This window comes from Hyperoodon ampullatus (genome assembly GCF_949752795.1).
Source record: "Hyperoodon ampullatus genome assembly, chromosome: 8".
In the NCBI taxonomy this organism is placed as follows: domain Eukaryota; kingdom Metazoa; phylum Chordata; class Mammalia; order Artiodactyla; family Ziphiidae; genus Hyperoodon; species Hyperoodon ampullatus.
Window position 1 is genome coordinate 53,317,708 of NC_136921.1, and position 16,744 is coordinate 53,334,451.

The following is a 16,744-nucleotide window of genomic DNA, read 5'->3' on the forward strand; positions in this document are numbered from 1 at the left end:
GATCCGGACAACTTGAATCTTTTCCAGCAGATATGATCAAATTCACAAAATATCTTAAGCTGTCATTTTATGTATAATTTTCTCTTAACTCATCAGGATTTCATTAGTGGTTAATAAAATGCCTTAGACCCTCCTGTAGAAATAACTATGACAAGTAATAAAGTACAAAATGAAGAAAGACAACTCATACCTTTTGGTACTGTTTTGTTTGGTTTGCTGCTTTGTGATCTCTTCCAGAGCAAGAATTGGGCTGCAGAACAGCTGTCCACTTTTCCTGATTATCCTTTGCTTCATAGCAGTTAGACTACTCCATTCTCGAACAAACCTCAAAATCTGGCAGAAAATGAGATCATGAAAAGAGTGTACAGCTCACCAGGCATCTTCCTTTGAAAGTGAGGCTACTTATAACATCTGAAAACTGATGTTTTATTATATCCCCAAAATAGGCGTTGAGTTTCACAGTTTAAGGCTCTCTTCAATTTGATGCAGTTTTCCTATCTTTATTGTGAACTGTCTATGGCCAGTTCCACATAGGTCTCGTTTAAGCCATAGACTCTCTAAAGGCACCCTTCAGGACACTCAGCCTATGTCTTTAATGCACAGAGAGACCAAAAGTGGTCTGGCTGTTGGAAGGACACACCCCACCAGTGGCCGAGGCAAAACTGGTCTTAGGGACAGTGGGTCTTGTGGTGGTGACAGTCACAGTGCAACATCTGAGCATCGCTTGTACCTGCCTACCTAAATTCTCACAGGAAAGAAGCCATCAATAATAAATCTGGCACATTTTATTAGGGTTACCATTACTCTTAATTATTGGTCAGTTATAGGTAATTGGCTATTTTCTGGCAATCTGAGAATCAAGATTACATGACACCAAAGAAAATAGCTCATGGCTACCTCTTCCTTTGAGACAGGTGCAGCCAACCAAGGGCAATGTTTCATTTCCGCTCAAAGGGCAAAAACATAATCACTACTTTCTTGTAAAAAGTGGTACACTGCATGCTGGCTCAGCCCCTGCGATGCTGACCCTTCTTAGCAGTGAAGATAAATCAGCCACAGATGAGAACTAAGGCCTCCCCAGCGGGTATGTGGCCTGCGGCTGCACACAGATGCTTGCAGCAACGAATGGAGTCACCCCACGTGGTATTATCCCTGCTCTCAGAGCTTGTCAGTGTTAGAACTTAACCTACAAAGATAAAAGGTGATTCTGTCAGATACAAACATCACAGTTGCTAATCCTGTGAATGAGAAATTAAATGATGTGAGGATGATTCTATACACAGAAACAGCAACCCTAGGTGTGATCATTTGCCAAGGAAACAGATTTCATGTTTATTCTTAGCACCGGGGTAATTCACAGGCACTGCCTGGACGGATTAAAATGCAACCAGTGACTTGACTCTGCAACGGGCCACAAAGCGCTCTGCTTTTATTAAACTCAAAAAAGGTCATTAAAATTACTCAACAAAGTTTCATTTAGAACAAACGCGCAGGACTGTTCTTACCAGAGAGCGATTTTGTTTCAGCTGAAAGCTTGCTGGTAAATCTTCCCAAAGGTCTAATTTTATATCCAAAGGAATGAAATTACAGTTCATCTGGTTTCCATCCTGATTATAGATTAGGAAGGCATTATTAATCCATTTTGTCTGTAGGCACTAATAATTATTTTAAAAGTAAAGAATTCTATTATGGCATCGCATGCCCAGTCTCCTAAAAGATAAACTGAGGCGGCTCATTCTAGACAAGATTCCACCCACACAGCTCCCCTGAAAGAACGCCGAGTGGAGAAGGAGGGCCAGGCCTCACGCCCTCTGGGTGTCCCCACTGCATTCAACCTTAAGGGTAAACGATCCCATGCAGAGGGGTGTGGTCAGTCAAACACGAGGCTTAAACATCAAGTATTTCTTTTACAAAGGGAAAGAAGAATCTTTGTATATGGAAATCTACTGTATAAACAATAGTTGAACCCACATTCTATAGAATTCTCTCAGCCAAAAGGTAATGTTACAGTTCCCATAATCACTTTGGGAAAAAAAAACATATAAAAAGTACTTACATAGTGATTAAAAGTTTAGATATGTAATCGTTACTCTAAACTCTGCATTAGACACGGGATTCTGGCTGAAATGAACAGTTCTTTAGAGGTATACTATTAACATGACATAAGATGCTAAACACCTGTTACTGCTCTTCCTTTTAAAGGGTGCTCTTTTAGGCACCGAACTAGGGTTTTTATCCAAATTTCTGTTTCTAGATTTTATTTTAGATCTCCTAAGGTAAAAAGGAAAGCTTTCATCTGAACTCTCCTGTGGCTGTGAAAATCCCTGTTGACATTTCATCTGCTTAGTGTCTCGGGTTTAGAAAATTGATTGAACAACATTTCATGGCAAGGGGACATGTAAGTATTCAGAAGAGTCATAAAAATGCACTTGAGACTAGTGCACAGGTGGGGCGTTCGAGCCAGAATGTGGGTCAGGGAGGCCATGGTATTTGCCTGGTGGTGGGCACACTCCACTCTCTACCAGGAGTTTGCAGTTCCTCTCCGGTCTCCACCCAAGGGGGAAACACCCTGATCAGATGATCCAGGATGCAGAGGCTTCACTGAGAGTAAAAAGTTTAAGGGCTTCTGAATTCCTGTATGTGCTCTGCCTGGGGTCCGCCTTCCGGCTTCTGGACCTTCCAGCCCCTGGGGGATCCGTTCTCTGTTATTCTCAGATCATGTAGACATGATGGTCTGAGAAGCACAGCCTGGAACTCCCCATATGAGGGGGACAAGGAAGCGCAGGCACTTAGACCTGTCTCTAGGTGAGCAGAGGGGTCCTTGGTGCTCCCCGAGTCTAGAGGTTCCACATGGTGGATCAAGGTCCAAGCCTTTAAGGGGAACGTGTCCTGTCTTCATTCTCAGTATCGCTCTTGGTGGTGGTCCCACAGTAGAGGCTGCCTGGGGCTTCTGGTATTCACGATCCTAACCATCTCTAATCTTCTAGCAGTATCTTCTAATATTCAGTTAGAAATGAAGATTATTACGTGGTACACCATCTATCTGTATCTAATATTTGGTTTAGCAGAAAACCCATAACTGAGTTTGGGCAGCTCCAACCTAAGTTATCTTTAAAAAGGCATTCTGAGAATTCCCTGGTGGTCCAGTGGTTAGGGCTCCACATTTACACTGTGGAGGACAGGATGGGTGAGGGTTCTAGCCCTGGTCAGGGAACTAAGATTCCGCATGCCGTGTGGTACGGCCAAAAACCAAAACAAAACAAAAAGAGAACAAAAAGGCATTCTTTCAATAGGGTGACCCATGAGTGTAAAAACGCACAAATACTATTTTATGATACTTATGAAGATTAGAGTTTGAAACTGTAGAACAAACACAAGTGTTCATAATCTTAGCAATTTTTTCTCTCAAACACTCACACTAGTTAATCTCGACCAAAGATTCTCACATCATCTGCAAGACCCTTTCAGAAGATCCAGAGAGTCACAAGAGTTTTATAATAATAGTACATCATTGGCCTTTTTCACTCTCATTCTCTTATGAATGTACAGTGAAGTTTCCCATGCACAGGCAGATCTAAGAATCCCACTGTCTTCTACTGAGACTTCAGAGGAAATTGCTAAAACTGTAAAACAATGCCACCTTCCTCACTAAACACTGTTTTTGTTTTGGCAGATGTAATTAGTTTTCATAAAAATATGCTTCTATAAATATGTAATGGACTTACTCTTAAATGAATATTTTAAAGTGTTTCCATTTTAATTTCAAACAGTTAATATCAACAGATATAACCCACATAAACAAAAGCTCTTTGGGTCCTCAACAAATTTTAGGAGTGCAAAGAGGTCCTGAAAAGTCTCAGTGCTGCTAACCCGAGCTATGGCGGGAATCGGAGCAATCATATTATTAAAGCTTCCTAGGGTTTACTCAACACGGATGGGCAGGCTTAGGCTTCTGTAAAGACACTACTGCTGCTGTAGCTGCAGGATCAGTGCAGGAGCCAACTCTGGGTGAGAGCTCATAACGGCCAGGCACTGCGCTAAGTGCCTTACAGGAACTAGCTTATTTTGTCCTGGCAACAACTCCTCCATATTTTACAGTTGAGGAGACTGAGGCACAGAGAAGTTAAGTACTGTGTCCAAGATTCCACAGTTAGTGACAGATCTGAACTGAGGCGCCCTGGCCCTGAAGTCTACACTCTTAACTACTATGCTGTTTACCTCTCATTGCCTTTAGATTTAACAGAGGAATTTGAAAATTAGCTTTAAGGAGGAAAAGAACTCGATGCCTATCTCATTGCTAATAAAATTAATTATCTCCACTGAAACATGAAAAAAGGAAGCCTTTTGTATGTTTCCAGAATCCACATGATGCTTACCTTAGTATAGACGTGAATCCGGTCAGTGTTCTTACTCGCACAAAACATTAAGGTATCACACACTGGCAAAGTGTCCGTACTCTTCAACTGTTCTAATAAACAAGATAGAAAAGAAAAGAACCTGAAGGTGAATCTGCCCTCTGTCCAAAACAGCTTATTCTAATCTTCTGTGGGTTAGGATGATAAAATGGCTATAACAAATATATCAACATATTTGACAAAGTACATGTGTCTGGGTGTGAAAGAAAACATGGTAGGCCATCTAAGAGCATACTGGCTTATATGGTAACCAGTTACTTTGAACTGTTGCTAATGACCCAACAAGAAAAAAAGAAATTCAGCATTCGCTAAAAAGATAAGAGTCAGGCATAAGGGAGAGTTTCCTGCCCCCCAAGAGTCCTTATCGATCTTGAAGGCTTCTAGAATCTATTCCTGTTGCTAGAGAGGGTTTAAGTTAAGACTGAATGAGCACCATTTTGATTATCAGCAGCAATACAGCTATGTCGAGGGCCACTTAAATGACTGACGGCCTATGGCCTGGTGCCTCACATTCACAAAAGGAGATGGGTGGAGAAGCCTCCTTTCTGATAATCCCTCTTTATTTTTCCTTTCTCAGTCCTCCTGACCAATATATTCTGCAAGAGAAATAGGGTTATTCAAGCAGGTCTAAATAATAATTACAGTTGGCACTTATCAAGCACTTAAAATGTGCCAGGTACTGTTCCAAGTACATATATTAACACCTCTCAGAAATTAAGTAGTGCATTTTACAGAGGAGGAAACTGAGGCACATTAATCTGCCCAAGGCCACTAGTAACAGAGACCAGTAATATGGCTCCAGAGCCTGTGCTCTTAACCTCTGCCGTAGTTCCTCAGTGACCTTTTAAGGTATTTTTCCAGATCTAGAAGTCTATGATTTGTTTGAGATTCTATTTAGCAATGTCATTTATTTTAATTTTTCTAATCAAGGCATCAGTCACTTTACAAACTTGGATTGTGGATTATTCCCATATTTCATAAATTCAAAATGTACATTTTTTCCACACTTTAACATCTCTGAAATTGGCATGTCTTACAGTCAATAATCGTGGCATTTTACAACCATGGTTGGCCAGGTGGCAGTTGTGAGGCAGCTGTCACTGCCTGAGCATAAGCTTAGTCATAACTACGATATCGTTGTCACTTTGACACTACACTTGAGATACAAGCATTGTTGTTACTGAGTATTGAGTTTAATTACCTTTAAAATGTCTTCAAAATGTTTCACTATGGTTTGGGATTGAAATGAAAAGTTATCATGTATACCAAAAACTTGGACACAGACCAGAAGAGCATCAATTTGTTATTAAAGAAGCAAATATGTATCACCAGAGGAATAACCAGAATTTCTCATTGAGAAATTTCTTATTCTTGCCAAGGAATAACCAAGTGCTTCATGGGACCTAAGAAAGGGAGATCACTGCAAACAGAGAAAGATGTTTTATATTTGAATACTGAAATGTGCAAAAGGGTTGTCTATTACATGCCAAGCAAGGCAAGGGAAGGCAGGAGAAACTGCCAGATCCCTCAGAACAAATGAAAGTGATGTCAAAGCAACAGAGGGTCTTATGATCTGGTCTGGGCTATCATTAATTTATTGTGTCATAGCTTAATTGACAGAGTTTTTTTTCTTTTTTAATGTACATAAAGTAAGTGCATCTCATAATCACTGTGTCTCCAGATTTGAAGAACTACGGTTAATGCATTAATGCTTAAAGATCAGAAGTCATTCTTTGATAAAAAGCATTACGAGAACAACTCCAAGTCAGTTGATATTCTTGGTAGCTAGTAGCTACATTAGGGAACATATTTTTCTTTTCATTGTTTTCATGAAGTATAATTTAATGGTTTGAAACTACAGATAATGCATCTTTTGGAGATACAGCCATCCTTCCAGACCCCTAGAATTCCAGTTAGAACGAAACCACAGTTCCAGCGTGGTATATACCACTCTGGTTCTAAAAGAGCATATGTGGATAGAAGAAGCATTTGATTATAATGTGCCTTCTCTGTCTTCCTTCTGTTTTTCAAGGAAATTCATGTTAGTGAGTAGACGTGAAGCATATCGCTTTTGTGGAGGTCTCAGTCCAGTGATGTGAGATGTAAAAAAAAAAAAAAAAAAAAAAGAGAAGAGGGAATAGGTATGGGGGAATTGCTGGCATTGTCTACTGGATGAGGTCAACGCAAGTTTCACTAGCAGAATAGAATTTTTTAAAGTTTAGTGATTTTTGGATACCAAGGGGGAAAAGGGGGGTAGGGTGGATTGGGAGATTGGGATTGACATACATACACTGCTATGTATAAAATAGATAACTAATGAGAACAGACTGCATATCACAGGGAACTGTACCCAATGCTCTGTGGTGACCTGAATGGGAAGGAAACCCAAGGAAGAGGGGATATATGTAAACGTGTGGCTGATTCACTTTGCTGTACAGCAGAAATTAACACAGTATTATAAAGCAAGTATACTCCGATAAATAAATAAATAAAGTCTAGTGATTTTTGAAAAGTATGTGTAAGTAAAGCTAACATATATCTTCATCAAGGGACCAATTTGTAACTAATAATCCAGTATTTCCCTGCCATAGATGGAGAGACTCATGGCCCAGCTGAATGACAATTGCCAGTTGCTGATTCTGGGTCTGATGTTTAGTTAACTGAGCAGTAGGCTATCCTAGAGCAACAGCTTCATCAGCACTGGAGGGACTGTCACAGCAAGAACAAGGAAACTAGAGACAAAGAGTCTGAGTCTACATTGTCTACTTAAAGGCCATTAAAATTAACAGATCTAGGGCTTCCCTGGTGGTGCAGTGGTTGAGAGTCCGCCTGCCGATGCAGGGGACATGGGTTCGTGCCCCGGTCCGGGAAGATCCCACATGCCGCAGAGCGGCTGGGCCCATGAGCCATGGCCGCTGAGCCTGCGCGTCCGGAGCCTGTGCTCCACAACGGGAGAGGCCACAGCAGTGAGAGGCCCGTGTACTGAAAAAAAAAAAAAAAATTAACAGATCTAAGCAGGATCCATTGTAAGATAGTTTTGGGAAGACCTTGAGGAATTAGAGGAAAGGAAAGCTGAGTAAAGAAGAAAGGAGGATGCCCTGAGCTCAGAAATACTTAAACGAACATTTCTTTTTAGAGCTATGAATCCAACTCTAAATTATCTATGTTTAACAGCAACTACCTTAAAAGAAAAACTGACAGTCCATCCCAACCATTTTGGGGTTGTTATAGTGAGAACATCAACCTGTGGGTTACTATGGTCACCAAGTGAGTAATAAAGAAAACAACCCAAAAGTACTCACAATCTTTTGCCAGTTGGCCCATAAAGAGTGATGTATGACGTACAGGCTGGCATTTGCCAACCATCACAGCTATAAATGATGAATGGAAACAACAAAAAAGTAAATAAATCTGAGACACTACATGGCTGGTTCCGAACACAGTCATGGTTCACACAGTCTTGAAATTATTAAAAAGAAAAAAACCCCTCAAAACCCTAAATATAAAATACGCCAATTAATTGTAGCCATTTAAAAGAAATTCATGTGTGAAGGGTTAATGACCTCCTAAGTGGCTGTTAATAATCTGTCAATCTTACAACAATCCACATGGTCCAAAGGAACCCCCAAACATTAAAACCACCCTCTCACCGGGAGAATGGGCCAGGCTCGGTGGAGGCCGGGCAACAGGCCTGAGATAGTACATGCGGCCACATATGCGTTTAGCTCTCTGTGTAACATCTGAATGTCAGCAGCTCTGCTCTTCCAGCCATCTGGTGTTTATGTATGTAGTTACAAGTAGTTGGTATTTTTAATACAAAAGGGAATACAAGGAACCTGGAACAAGGTAGTAATCGCAAGTCTACTAACAGTATTATGTGTCTACGTATATGGTTATTATTTGGATCCTGGAAATGGAAGCAAGACTTACCATCACCTGGCTGGGGTGTGAGTCTGTCCTCACTCTCAGTTTTTGAAACTTCTTCCTGGCTCTCAGCTAACGGTTCAGGTGCTGAATGTGCAAGGACTTGTTTTTCCCCGTCAGAACTAGTCCATATTTTTTCGGAGGTGTCTTTCCAAGAATCATCTTTCTCGTTTCTGTTTTTATACTGGGTGTGGTGGAGGCTATCTATTTGTAGAACAAATTTGTACAACAAATGAACAAATTAATTTGTTTATTGAAATCAAACAAATAATTTACACTTACATTTAGGTCAAGTCATTGTGTACTCTAAGCCCAATATAGAAAGTAGAGTTAAAAAAAAGTCACAGCTAGGTTTTATAAAAAGAAACAAAGTCAACAATGTTTGTTCTTTCTTTCAAAATATGCCATCGGGAGTCACTAAATACCAAGTACTACTCTAGATGCTGGAGAGGCAGAGCAGAAGACAAAACAAGACAGAAATTTCCCTGCTTCCTGGGGATTCCATTCCAAGGGGCAGAAATAAACAGGTAAACAAACAGGATCTTTTCAGATAAAGAGAGTAAGTGAGTAAGGGGATGGGTAGGAGGAGAAAAGTCAGCAGGCCCATTTGAGTTGAGAACTGCTCAGGAATCTAGGAAGCCTGGCCCAAGGGTCCTGTATTCTTAGATGAGATTCTTAGGGTAACTAGAAGCCATTAAAGGGTTTTAAGCAAAGGAATGTAATGATCTGAGTTTTTAAAGGATCACTCTGCTGTGTAGAGAAGGATCAGCCTCAGCGAGGCTTCTGAGGTCCTGAGAGAGAGATGATGGTGGCTTCCAGTGGGATGGTAGCAGTGAAGATGAAGTGGCTGGAATCAAGATATATTGTAGAGGTTATACTAGCAGAACTTCATGAAGTGGGAGGAGAGGGAAGAATCAAAGATGCTGCCTCTAGGTTTTTAACACGATGTGGGGAAGATGCGGGGAGAAAAGATTTAGTCTTAGGTGTGGTGGTGGTGAATCAAGAATTCCATTTTGGACAAGTTAAGCTTGAGGTACCCATTTGGACATCCAGGTGGAGATGCTACATAGGCCACTAGATACATCCAATCTGAAATTCAAGATACATGCAATCTGGGCGTATGAGCTATAAGATGCTGAGTATAAGCACTAGCTGTTAAGAACAAAGCACAATACTAGTGTTCAATGTATATTATACCAAATTTTATCTAACATACTAGAGACTGAGTTAGCAACCTTTATAGGACTTTCCAGCCCTATATCCTAATATTGTTCCTTTAATTTTTTGAATTCCACTGTTTCCTCAAACTGTTATATGGCAGGTATTGATTTAAAAATTTGGATGAATTATGGGGGGGGGATAGTTAGGGAGTTTGGGATAGACATCTACACACTGCTATATTTAAAATGGATAACCAACAAGGACCTACTGGGAACTCTGCTCAATATTATGTAACAACCCAATTGGGAAAAGAATTTGAAAAAGAATGGATACATGTATACTATAACTGAGTCACTCTGTCATACACCTGAAACTGACACAACATTGTTAACCAAGTATACTCCAATATAAAATAAAAAGTTTAAAATAATAAACTAAACTAAAATGTAGATGGATTAGAATTAATTCTGCTTTTTAATGCTTTTAGGATGCATCCACATCAAGGCTGGAAATCATTATGTCAAACTGTAGTAGTATTAATCTAATAATTATAACTATCATACACAGTAATATCACCATTACTTAGAATATGTATTGCTCTTGGGGACCTCCCTGGTGGCACAATGGTTAAGAATCTGCCTGCCAATGCAGGGAACACAGGTTTGAGCCCTGGTCTGGGAAGATTCCACATGCTGTGGAGGAACTAAGTCTGTGTGCCACAACTACTGAGTCTGTGTGCCACAACTACTGAAGCCTGCGCACCTAGAGCCCATGCTCTGCAGCAAGAGAAGCCACCGCAACGAGAAGCCCGCGCACCATAACGAAGAGTTGCCCCTGCTCGCTTCAACTAGAGAAAGCCCGCGCACAGCAACGAAGACCCAACGCAGCCAAAAATAAATAAATAAATAAATAAATTTTTTTTTAAAAAAGAAAGAATATGTATTGCTCTTAATCAGACTGTTTCATATTCACAAAAGGTGTTTTGTTTTTCTTAGACTGCTTGACAGTTTGCTTATTAAATCATGGTTCTAGAAATCTTCATTGCTGCTCTTGGTATCACAGAGAAAAATCAGAACTATAAAACCCTATTAGGGCTTCCCTGGTGGTGCAGCGGTTAAGAGTCTGCCTGCCAATGCAGGGGACACAGGTTTGAGCCCTAGTCCGGGAAGATCCCACATGCCATGGAGCAACTAAGTCCGTGCACCACAACTACTGAGCCTGTGCTCTAGAGCCCGTGAGCCTCAACTACTGAAGTCCGCATGCCTAGAGCCCGTGCTACGCAACAAGAGAAGCCACCGCAATAAGAAGCCCACACACCACAAGGAAGAGTAGCCCCTGCTCACCGCAACCAGAGAACGCCCGCGTGTTCAGCAACAAAGACCCAACTCAGCCAAAAATTAAAAAAAAAAGAAAATACCCTATTAAACTATGATTTTTATTGCTCAGTCACTCAATTTATAGACTTCATGTGAACTGATATTATTTTGTAGTCACGAGATATTTTATTTTTATTGCCTGTAGCAGTTGGAAATTGAATGAGATAATGCAAATTGTGGGAGATATTATATGGAATAAGCTTGTGGCTCCAATTTAGTTCATAGACAACAGGTGTCCACATTACAAATATAACCACCCAGATGGCAGACTTGTCAGTTTTGGTAGGAACACCCAGAATTGAAGGAGGAAAGACTCAGCTACTGATTACATTTTCTTTCACATCAAAACTAAGGCAGAGGAGAGCAAGGCAAGCAGGAAGGAACTGGAGCATCAGAGCTTCTATCTTTGCTGAGTCTTTGTTAATGTCAATACTCTGAAGAATTCACATAAGATGGAAAAGTAGATGTGTATAATTATTACAGTTTATAAAATTTTATTTTATTTATGATTTTTTCCAGTTTCCAAAACAGTCAACTTGGCATTTTCAGTTGCCATAAAAATGGTCTCGAAAATTGGAAACAAAAGGAATACTAATGATCTTTTCTTAATACAACCACAGTTGTTAATAATCATTTCAAAAATAAAACATCAGAAAATGGCATATCATGCTAGAAAAATATACTCTGAGCTATGTTTATGATTTCTAGTTTTAAATAGCATGCTTTAGAAAAGAATAAATTCATAAATAGACATGAAATTGGTTTTTAAAAGAAGATCTATAGAGGAATTTTTATGATTTGTCATGGTAGAAACATTGGCACAATGAATATTTTACTAGGCAAAGAAGCTACGCTGGATTCATTTTGCTATTAAAAATAATAATCTGTAATTTCTTTAAAAACAAGTATTATCTACAAAAGAAAGAAAACAGCAGGTCTATGACTATAAGGCATATTTGCTGCCATAGCAACAGAGCTTCTATTCCTGCCCACTGAATTCACATCCTGTTGGCATTAATCAGAAATGTCCATTTGTGCCAAATTAATGCCATGTCACAGACGCTCGGGGATATACATTCTTGACAGAACTGGGAGATTTTCACATTCCACAAGGGGATAAATTCACAGTCTTCACTATGTGAAGTTCTTCCTCCAGCTTAAAAGCTAAAGTTGGTACCCAGTCACACAGATCTCTGATGATAGCAGTTGTCTCTAAAAGCACAGGTTATCTGAGGACACCACTGCCAGCCCCCCTCATGGTTGCCCTCTGTGTACTCACCAGCACTGCCCTGAGGATTCTCACACATTTCACAGCAAGGTAACACTGAGTTATTAATATAGGTGCAGAGGGCACACTGCCAGCCCTCACCAGGAAGGGGTGGAGTGGTGGCCTGGGCCTTGGCCTCACAGACCCTGTCCATGAGTGGAGCTTTGGTCTGCCCGGGCTGGGATGGTTTCTCCTCCAGGGGACTGCAGCGGTCATCGGTGGTGACCGATTTCATTTTTTTAGCTTCAGGTTCAAGATCACTTTCATAATCTCTTGTAGCTGTTTTTCCAGGGTCTGCAGGTACTACAGTATTTTTCTCCTGGAATATCCTTGATTCATCACAGGAGGTCACCAACTGTCTCTTCTTAGGGTTTGGTAAAAAGAATGATCGAATATCATGCTGTTTTTCTTTTTCAAACTAGGAAAAATAAAGGTATTAAATTAAGAGGCTATTGAGTATGTTCTTCCTAAATGAAACAGGTTAACAAACTCTTTTCATTAGCCATATTCCTTTATCTTTTGAATCCCTTGTTGGAAATGAATTCAATCATGCAATGACTCTTCATATATCCATACATGTAGAATACCACCAACACCTCCATATACTTTCTGTGTCTAACTTTTTTTAGCACTTACAATGTGCCAAGCACTTTACATATATCAACTCATTTAATCCTCATGCCAGCTCTGTGAGGCAGGTACTAGTACTATTATTCTTCCCATATTTCAGATGAGGACACTAAAGCTTTAGAGAAGTTAGGTAACTTGGCTATATGAGTTATATAATAAAAATATACTTTATAAACTGTCTGCTCCAGATGTATGTCAAGGAAAGGAGGCAACTGTGTGTTCAAAAATTTCAAGTCAATCAAGACCTAGAAAAATGTTTTGATGACCAAACTATAAACATGAACAATGTTCATAAACAATATGTTTTTCATATTAAAATACTTAACTGACCAGGGAGTATTTTTCAAATAGCATTAAAGATATCAATTAGAACAGCTTCTTTAATAGACACAGTTTAATAATTATCTTTTTGCTATTCTGCATGTTTTGTCACAAAAGAGATTTTGTTTTTATCAGAAATGAATATTTTATATTTGTCTATGCCTTTTTAAAATTAACAGAGACATTATTGATACCTTCTAAACTAAAAGCAAAATCAGAATTTCAGGTAAACAAACCATAAAGATCATTAAAATAAAGCAACCATAATGGAAAAAAAAATTATCTTTTTAAGAAATATATCTCTCTTTTCTAAGAACAGCAACTTCACTGTTTCATGTTTTTCTTCTTTTTTTTCAATGTGTAAATCTCAATCTCCTAGAGAAAGGAGGATACCCATCTCCACAAATGATTAGCCAGCAGTTAAGGTAAATTAAAGGAGTTAATTTTAGAGCAGTCCTGCTAAGGCCTGAATTGGGTACCATGGTGGACACACACTGTGCCAGACTGCATTTCCAAAAATGGTCATACCAATTCTTATCCCATTTCGTGTACTTGAGACATTGACACACCTACATTTAGAGGTGGGGTCTGGGTTCCTCTCCCTTGAACCTGGGTGGACCTTTGTATCAGTCTCAACCAGCAGAATGCAGTGAAAGTATCACTGTGTGACTTTTGAGGCTAGGTTCTAGAAGCTAACGTGGCTGCTGGCACTCTGTCTCTCTCTTCTTCTCTATATCTTTTGGGAGGGACACTAGCCTTTGAAACATAGCCAGCATGTTGTGGGGAAGCCCAGGCCACATGGAGAAACCATGTATGGGTATTCAACCTGACAGCCCCATGTAGGCCCCTAGGTGACAGCCAGCACCCATTATCAGACATGGGAGTGAAGAGGCTTTCAGATGTTTCCAGCTCCCAGTCTTGCGATCTTCCAGCAAAGGTCCCAGTCCTCATGGAGCAGATACGTCATCTCCATTGTACCCTGGTTGAATTCCTTATCCACAGAAACCATGAGAAATAATACATAACTATTGTCGTTTTAAGGCACTAAGTTTTGGGGTAATTTGTTATGCCACAATAGATTACGGAGACAGACACTATAGATAATGACATCCAAATATTGCAAAGAGATAGTTTACATAATAAATCTTATCTTTGTTTCTTAGTAGTGTTGCATAAGAAAGATTTAGCCAATTAATGGAGACAGAAGGATTAGTGGTTACCGGGAGCTGTGAGAAAGGGAAACAGGGAGTTATTGCTAAATGGTTACAGAGTCTCTGTTTGGGGTAATAAAAAAGTTTTGAAAATAGTGGTGATGGTTGCACAACATTGTGAATGTAATTAATGTCACTGAATTATACACTAAAAATGGTTAAGATGGCAAATTTTACCATTATATATAATCACAAATCTTTTAATTTCAAAAAAGGTTAAAAAGGTAAGAAAAGAAGAAGGAATATTTATGTTGTTCCCATATTGGTAAAATTAAAACATATATTATAGGAAAAAAAGTCCCACCCCCCCAATAATGTACAACTTTGATTTTATATGACTGTTATTTATATATTCTCATATACTATTAAAAAGTTATCTATCAGCCATAAAAAGAAACGAAACTGAGCTATTTGTAATGAGGTGGATAGACCTAGAGTCTGTCATACAGAGTGAAGTAAGTCAGAAAGAGAAAGACAAATACCGTATGCTAACACATATATATGGAATTTAAAAAAAAAAAAAAAAAAGTCATGAAGAACCTAGGGGTAAAACGGGAATAAAGACACAGACCTACTTGAGAATGGACTTGAGGATATGGGGAAGGGGAAGGGTAAGCTGTGACAAAGGGAAAGAGAGGCATGGACATATATACACTACCAAACGTAAGGTAGATAGATAGTGGGAAGCAGCCGCAGAGCACAGGGAGATCAGCTCGGTGCTTTGTGACCACCTGGAGGGGTGGGATGGGGAGGGTGGGAGGGAGGGAGATGCATGAGGGAGGGGATGTGGGAACAGATGTATATGTATGACTGATTCACTTTGTTATAAAGCAGAAACTAATAAAAAAAAAAAAAAAAAAAAGTGAAGCCATCACCACACAAAAAAAAAAATAATAAAAAAATAAAAGTCCTTTGAACCCCTGTAAAAAAATAAATAAATAAAAAAAAAAAAAAAAAAAAAAAAAAAAGTTATCTAATAAGTTGTGGAAGTTACAGAATTTAGATTAAAATATAAAGAATGAAATCAATAAGACAAGATTTTTAAAACAATGCACAAGGGAAATTCTAAGAAAGGGTGGAGGAAAGCAGAGAGATTATCAGACTAATGGAGTTTGGTGTTAAAAAAGTAACAAGGATACAAAGAGAGTTATGTATCTAAAGAGAATGTTCTATTCCATGTAATAGGATTGCAAAGAGAGCTTATAGAATTTTGAAAATGTTGGCAAATGTTCAGCAAATGTGAACAAATTCTACCAGCTATTTCTAGTTAAACCATAATGATTTTACAAGACAGGTTAACTTTCTGAGTCCCTGTACATGTCTGGAAATGACCTGATTTTGCCCTAACTCTTAGTAGTTTTGTTGGGCATACAATTCTTCAAAATCTTTAAAGACATTGCTCTATTTCTTCCAACATCAGATGATACTGACAGTGTTCCTTTGTAGGCTGCAAACTCTTTCTTCATTTTAGAGGCTTCTGGGACCTTTTTATCCCTGGTATTCTAAAATTTCACAATGATCAATGTCTATATATCTCTATCTGTGTCATCTATATCTATATGCTTTCTGCCCAGCACCCTGAATACCTTATTAATTTTGTATAGTATTGATCATCTTTAGTTCTTAGAAATTTCTATTCTTTTTTGATAGTTTCTTCCTCTTCATTTTCTCTTTTCTCTTTTTCTGGAATTCCTGTTAGCAGAATGCTGAACCTAGATATTTATGCCATCTTTTGTTCTCACATTTTCCTTCTTTTTGTCTTTTTACCCTCTAAACTCTTGGTGTTTAGCCCTATTTTATCTTTCAACCCTTCCATAAAATTATTTTAGTTTGGCAGTCATATTTTTAACATCTGTGTTCTTTTTTTGTTTTGTTCCTTGTTTGTTTTGGCTACAGTGCGTGGCTTGCGGGATTACTAGTTCCCCGACCAGGGACTGAACCCCGGGCCCCGGCAGTGAAAGCGCTGAGTCCTAACCACTGGACAGCCAAGGAATTCCCTCTAATATCTAGAAGTTCCTTCTTGTTCCTTGTTCCTTTTTTTTTTTATAGTATTCTGATTTTATTTATATTTGCAATATCATCTCAAATCTAAAGCTACGAATTAGTTTTTCAAAAGTTATCTCAATGATCAATTTTTGTATTAGTTTATTTTTGTTCACATTTTTCATGCCACAGATTTCCTCCTCAAATTTCCAATGACCTCATACATAAGAATGAAGGAATAGGAGGGTTGCCTAGGAACTTAGGACACACGGGGCTTATCACCAAGTAGATCGAGTAGGACATACTGATTGAACGTGAGGGGTGAGGAAGATGGAGGGGACCACAGTGATACTCGGACTCCATTGTAGGGATGACATTTTCAGTTACTGTAATAGGGAATATAGGAAGATAAATGGGCTCATTAGAAGGTAAAAAGAGAAGAGGTAAGGAAATAAA

At 39.1% G+C, this 16,744-nt stretch overlaps 1 protein-coding gene across 3 annotated transcripts in view; it reads right to left on the reverse strand.

Annotated features, from left to right (window-relative positions):
- The window catches only part of ZRANB3 (zinc finger RANBP2-type containing 3), a gene marked incomplete at its 5' end in the record, with an annotated part of 244,581 nt that overhangs the window by 14,245 nt on the left and 213,592 nt on the right, over window positions 1–16,744 (reverse strand). Inside the window, 5 exons of one of the 3 annotated variants that reach the window (XM_079709822.1) lie at window positions 191–333; window positions 1,506–1,607; window positions 4,377–4,468; window positions 8,346–8,543; window positions 12,156–12,561. In XM_079709822.1, coding sequence (XP_079565948.1) covers window positions 191–333; window positions 1,506–1,607; window positions 4,377–4,468; window positions 8,346–8,543; window positions 12,156–12,561 — 941 coding nt within the window. Of the gene's footprint in view, window positions 1–190; window positions 334–1,505; window positions 1,608–4,376; window positions 4,469–8,345; window positions 8,556–12,155; window positions 12,562–16,744 lie in introns of all 3 variants that reach the window. The other 2 variants (XM_079709821.1, XM_079709820.1) reach the window with 2 other exon arrangements.